General features: G+C 43.7%; 2 protein-coding genes across 2 annotated transcripts; both read right to left on the reverse strand.

Moving 5' to 3' along the window:
- Positions 1-478: 478 nt before the first annotated feature.
- Positions 479-3,382, reverse strand: LOC133879508 (uncharacterized). Its single transcript, XM_062318080.1, has 7 exons — positions 2,571-3,382; positions 2,149-2,393; positions 1,815-2,048; positions 1,613-1,705; positions 1,397-1,498; positions 884-1,304; positions 479-776 (listed from the first exon to the last, which is right to left on the reverse strand). Exons 1-7 carry the CDS (start codon positions 3,187-3,189, stop codon positions 604-606), a joined length of 1,887 nt encoding a protein of 628 aa, XP_062174064.1. The 5' UTR covers positions 3,190-3,382; the 3' UTR covers positions 479-603.
- Positions 3,383-3,393: 11 nt separating this feature from the next.
- LOC133879509 (uncharacterized) lies at positions 3,394-5,420 on the reverse strand. Its single transcript, XM_062318081.1, has 5 exons — positions 4,941-5,420; positions 4,591-4,848; positions 4,400-4,505; positions 3,658-4,304; positions 3,394-3,480 (listed from the first exon to the last, which is right to left on the reverse strand). The coding sequence occupies exons 1-4, from the start codon at positions 5,363-5,365 to the stop codon at positions 3,672-3,674; spliced, it is 1,422 nt and encodes a 473-aa protein (XP_062174065.1). The 5' UTR covers positions 5,366-5,420; the 3' UTR covers positions 3,394-3,480; positions 3,658-3,671.
- Positions 5,421-5,997: the final 577 nt, after the last annotated feature.

Consider the following 5,997-nt stretch of genomic DNA (forward strand, 5'->3'; position numbering starts at 1 on the left):
ACACGTGTATTGAGATACACGTGTCAAATTTGACACGTGTATCTCAATACACGTGTCAAAGTGTTTTGACACGTGTATTAAGATACACGTGTCAAACCGTTTGACACGAGTATTTTAAATACTCGTGTCAAAACACTTTGACACGTGTATTGAGATACACGTGTCAAATTTGACACGTGTATCTCAATACACGTGTCAACTTGTTTTGACACGTGTATTTAGATACACGTGTCAAATTGGTTATATTTTTTTAAAAAAAATCCAAATCGAATTTTTCATTTAAATAAAATTTTAATTTAATTATTTAATTGTATTTTTAAATTAAATTAAAAATACGATTAATTAATTAAATTAAAAATTTAATTAAATAAAAAACCCAATTTGGATTTTTTTTCTTCAATTTAGTTTTGGTATTGGTTATTTAAAATTATTTGGTATAATAATTTTAATAGTTATTTCAAATTTTATTATTTCCGACCACAAATAACAAAATATTGATTTTACAGAAAAACTACACAAAATAATATTACACAAATCATAAGTTAATAACGTATTCGTTAACTAAGCAAATATTTACACATAAAAATTAATTACACAAAATATCTACAAATCTGAAGGGCGTCCCTGCGAATGAGGAGGTACCGTCCCAGGCGTGTTATCGCCAACCGGCGATTGCTGAGCAAGGAATGGTGTAGCGGGCGAAGGTGTAGCGACAATGGAATGCTGGGTCAGCCGTCGTCCAACAGGCGACAACGTACCAACCGTTGTCGAATTACCTGCAAATCATATAGACAATTAAAGTATATAATATTACTTGCAAAATTAAAGGGGTAATTAAAATAAATTGAAATTAATTTTTTCCTACACACAGTATAAATCATACCTGCAGATGCACTACTAACAGACGACGTACTACCTACGTGTGCAGGTGAAGGCGTACCAAGACATGGTGCTGATGCTCCCATGGAGGACATGAAGACCTCAACCTGTCGCAGGCGCTGCTCCAACAGGTCATTCCTCGCTCGCTCAGCCTGTAGCTCCGCTTGCATCTCTTCCATCTTCCGAGTGTTTTCGGCCCAATCCCGAGACGTGCCCTGAGATGGTCCCCCTTGTGACCGAGGCCTATATGAGAAACATGTCCCCCGAACAGGTGTGACGTTCGGCCCAACCTGCCGAACCCTCCCTGCATACTCAGGCCTCCCAACCGCCTGTTCGTAAGCGTCGTTCGGTGCCCAACGCACCGTGTCTGCGGAGACGCTTTGCGTGGCGGCTGGATCACTGGATAAACTCTGCGTCATCCTCTCCTGTACGTCGTCAACATGAACAAGTCATATATTGAATAATGACAAATCACACATAATTTTAAAAATAATAGTAAATTAAATCAGTAGCATACGCATAGGACCCGTGTACGTTCGTTCACGTGAGTGCCGTCCTTCCTTGTGTGGGTCTTCACGAACGACGCGGCGCGAGTGGGGGGCGTGCCAGATGTACATGTCTGTCGTCATGCAGTTGACATATATAAGAAACAGATAGCGATAAAAATAGTATAAATAAAAATAAAAACAATTATCAACAAATATATATAACATAAACATATATATTTTCATACCTCCTCGTGATTAAATCTGGCATAACTTTTAGATCCCGTACAATGAGGAAGGTCATTCTGCTCACGCAGCCTCTTCATCCGTTCAGAGGTTGCCTACGCATTTAACATGAAAATAAAAATGTAAGCATTGACACACTTAAATTAAAACTAAAATTAAATAAACTGTTATTAAAAAACCACAACATTTTCTTGGCTTACATACGATTTTTTGCTCACGGCACCAATCTCTCAGCAGGAACTCTACATCTTCTGCGTCATAGTTGCCAAAAAAATTGTCTGGCATTCTCGCACGGATAATCTCGGGCGTGTCACCGTCTCTAATACGTAGTTTGGTTTTGAACCTCGACTTCCACGAGCGGTGCTTACGGCCAATATCACATAAAGCCTCCTGTTGTGCCCTGCGCGCGTCTACTGATACAGGTACATAGAACTCCTCCTGCACATTCAACACATTTTTATAGGTTTAAAAACTTCAAGAAATACATTAATCTCAAGTTTAATTCAAATAAATAATTAAATTATATTCATAGACATACCATCAGCGCGTCCCACATTGCCTGCTTAATCTGCCTATTTACCTTCGCCCATTCGTCCCGCATGTGTATGTAGGACCCACTCCTGATCATCTTGCCCTCAGCCCGCCGAAATCGATTGCAGGCCCGTCCTACAGGTTGTATAGCAGCATTGTACTGCAATACAACCTTCTTACCCCTCGGGAGGACCCAGTTTCTCGCTGGGTCGTCAATCACCTCATAATAAATGGTCCCGTCTGGGTTGTACCCTAATGAAAGAAATATTCAACATTAATGTTAAAAATTTAATCATAAGATTAAAGAACATATATATATATATATAAACAATTTCTAATCAAATATTTATTTATTTAAAAACCAAAACAAAAAAAACAAAAATTTGGTAAGAGAATATGAGTTTTAAGGATGTCTAAATATGTACTTACCCATCAACCGAATCTGCTCAATCCGTATGTGCTGGGTCGCTGGGTCGCCCGCAACCTCCTCCCCAACCCCTCCGGCTTGTGGATTCTGCTGATCATCATCTGAATCCATATCCTGGGGACTACCGGGGGCCAACTGATCGGTACCCAACATCGCAACGTCCTCCTCATGGGTACTCTGGCTCCCCCCCACATCTGGCATCTGACTCTCACCGGAAAGTGGCATCTGACTCTCACCGGAAAGTGGCATCTGACTCTCACCGGAAAGTGGCATCTGGCTCTCACCAGATAAAGGCATCTGGCTCTCTACATGCCTCGGGCCCTGACTCGCCCCCGATGCTGGCATCCGTCTCGGCCCCGGGCCCTGACTCGCCCCCGATGCTGGCATCTGTCTCGGGCCCGGGCCCTGACTCGCCCCCGATGCTGGCATCTGTCTCGGCCCCAAAATCTGGCCAGGCATCGCCGCCTGTGCCGGTATCTGTCCCAACCCCATAGCCGGCATCTGCATCTCCCCGGTCTGTGACAGTGGAAATCCTACATCCTGCGTCTCACTATCAGGGTTACACGTCATAGGTCCACTATACGTATACGGAAAGTACGGCGCATAACCCTGTGACCCCATCCCTTCTCGCAGCCACCATCGATATGCGTTACCCGGTTGGGTGAACCCTATCTGAGATAATGTCGGCAGCTCCGACAATGGAGAGCTGCAAGGTCCAGCTGTGCTGCTCTGTCCGTGATCTGACGTGGGCACGGCCACCGTACCCGGCAACAATGGTCTATAAGGCCCGTCTGGGTGGTGTGGCCACGCTGCAGAATACAATGACGTCGAAACAGTGGGCGTGGTCATGGGGGGCACGGGTGGGCTAGGTGCCCGATACGCATAATGAGGGGGTCTCTGGTCCATCAATACCTGCGAACAAATGCAGACAAATTAATTAGAATATGTTTTTTTAATATATTTTTAATGAACATACTAAAGAACAGCGAAATTTATACAATTAATAAAAATTTGTATTCAGTACAAGCGAATTGTACAAGCAATATATATATCAGTCAAGTGTATTGAGTTCAAGCTAATTATACTCACAACAAATACATCAATCATTGTATCACGGGAGCTTCAATAGGATCTACGTCGGGCCTGTCGTACTCGAATTCGTCATTCGTATCTGGTAGGTCAGCAGTGGCTAGTACGAGCGGTACGCACTCATGGTAGGTTGTACCATCCTCATTACTCCCATCCCCCTGTCCAACGTCGTACACGTTGCGCGGTTTGGTCCTAACCGCACAAACCCAATTTGGGTTCCTTCCATCTTCTACGTAGAATACTTGATCCACCTGAGATGTAAGCACGTACGGCTCGTCCTGAATCTGTTCTCCCCTGTGGACGAGGTGATTGAAGTTGACAAACACTAGGCCATACTCGTCTATTGTGAATCCTCTGTCCATTGTGGGGTCTGCCCAATTGCACTTAAATAAGACGTACGTAGTCCTGTCATAGTACTCGACCTCAAATATATCGGTTAACTGTCCGTAGTACGTTTCGCCTTCAACGGTAGGAACACAGACGCCGCTATTCTGAGTCCTCCTTCCCACATCATGAGCAAGCGTGCGAAATAATTTTCCATTTACCACGTACCTGTTGTACTTCACCGCTGTCTCCTTTAGCCCTCTACAACGCATAACCAACTTGTGGCCCAATTCCTCCCTACGTTGATCGTCCAGGCCATCGACCTATGTTTTAATTACAAATAGTAAACATCACATTGGGTTATAATCCTGAACCCGCATAAATTTATCCAATTTAAAATTTACAACTATTTCCTTACATATGCACGGTACCATTCGCAGAACTGCTCATGATGTTGTGCTTCAATAAGAGCCTCCGTAATGCGACCCCTAGTGCATGATCGCCTAAGCGCGTCTTTGTGCATCCTACATTCAGCGTATACAATTATGTAATAATTGTTATTAATACTTTTACTCGAATTCTGCTAAATATAAGGTTAGGACTACTTACGTCCGCAAATTGTGAAACTCTTCAGAGTTGAACACAATATAACGATGAATCTGGTGCATTATCAACCGGTTCATGGTAACACGCGTGCCCGCTCCCTTGGATCCATCAGGATTCCTCTGAGGTCTGTTGTGGAATGTTGGTGCGTTATTCAGATACCTTGAACAGAACGTTACCAGCTCGGTCGCTATGTACCCCTCCGCAATGCACCCCTCAGGAGCTGCTTTATTGCGCACATTATTTTTGAAATTCCCCAGACTCCTGGTTTAAACACATACACGACAATTTAATTGTCGTCAATTAGGATTACAATTAAATAAAAATATTTATTTACATATTACGCCGAATTTTACCTCTCTGCCGGGTACATCCATCTATACTGCACGGGTCCGCCTAGTCTACACTCGCGCACAAGATGCACAACCAAGTGGACCATGCTGGTAAAAAACCCTGGAGGGAATATCTGTTCTAGCTTGCACAAAGTGATACAGACGTCACCCTGCAGTCGGTCCATATCTTCTTGTGATAGCTTTGTTGAGCATATGCCTCTAAAAAATGCAGAAATCTCCACAAGAGGTCTAACCACTTTATCAGGCAATGACTTACGCAGTGCAATTGGAAGAAGCTGTTGCATCAGTATGTGGCTATCATGGCTCTTCAAGCCAGAAATTGTACGGTCCTTGAGCCGAACACATCGTGAAATGTTCGAAGCGTATCCGTCCGGGACCCTAACATTTCGAAGAACCTTCAGAAAATTTTCTTTGTCCTCTCTAGACATTGTGTGACAGGCAGCGGGAATATACGTTTTACCGTTGGCGGCCGTGAACGGATGCAACTTAGGTCTCAACCCCATTTCTTGCAAGTCCAGCCGAGCTGCCAAGTTGTCCTTCGTTTTCCCTTTTATATCCAAAATAGTGCCAAGTATATTGTCCATGACATTTTTCTCTATGTGCATAACATCAAGATTGTGCCGAAGCAAATTGTCTTTCCAATACGGCAATCTGAAAAATATACTTTTCTTCTTCCATATAACATCGGAACTCCCTGCACCCTTCTTCCGCTTCTTCCGTTTCTTCTTCTTACCCGCGGTCTCATCTCCAAACGCAACTCCGTCCAACTGTTGGAGAACCTCGTATCCGCATGGCACAATCGGTGCGCTGGCAAATTCTTCGGTACCGTCAAATGTCCTCCTGTTAAGCCGCCACAGATGTTCAGGCGGCAGATATCTCCTGTGCCCCATATAGCAAAATTTGCACCCGTTCTTTAAGCGTATAGAACGCGTCGATTGCATACAGCAAGGACATGCCTTCGCACCCCTGTTAGGCCAACCTGATAAATCTGCATACGCTGGCAAGTCGTTTATCGTCCACATCAACTGAGATCGCATAATAAAATTTTCCTTCTTTGAAG

Source organism: Alnus glutinosa, chromosome 10, assembly GCF_958979055.1.
Source record: "Alnus glutinosa chromosome 10, dhAlnGlut1.1, whole genome shotgun sequence".
Lineage (NCBI taxonomy): Eukaryota > Viridiplantae > Streptophyta > Magnoliopsida > Fagales > Betulaceae > Alnus > Alnus glutinosa.

Bases quoted from the DNA above. Each gene is read 5' to 3' on its own strand.
- LOC133879508 (XM_062318080.1), bottom strand. From the start codon at position 3,189: ATGGGGTCACAGGGTTATGCGCCGTACTTTCCGTATACGTATAGTGGA. The intron at 2,049-2,148 runs GTATGTCTATGA...TTGAATGTGCAG, and splicing joins CAATGTGGGACGCGCTGATG to GAGGAGTTCTATGTACCTGT. The intron at 1,305-1,396 runs GTATGCTACTGA...GACGACGTACAG, and splicing joins AACGTACACGGGTCCTATGC to GAGAGGATGACGCAGAGTTT.
- LOC133879509 (XM_062318081.1), bottom strand. From the start codon at position 5,365: ATGTCTAGAGAGGACAAAGAAAATTTTCTGAAGGTTCTTCGAAATGTT. The intron at 4,849-4,940 runs GTAAAATTCGGC...TGTTTAAACCAG, and splicing joins TGGATGTACCCGGCAGAGAG to GAGTCTGGGGAATTTCAAAA. The intron at 4,506-4,590 runs GTAAGTAGTCCT...CGCTGAATGTAG, and splicing joins GAGTTTCACAATTTGCGGAC to GATGCACAAAGACGCGCTTA.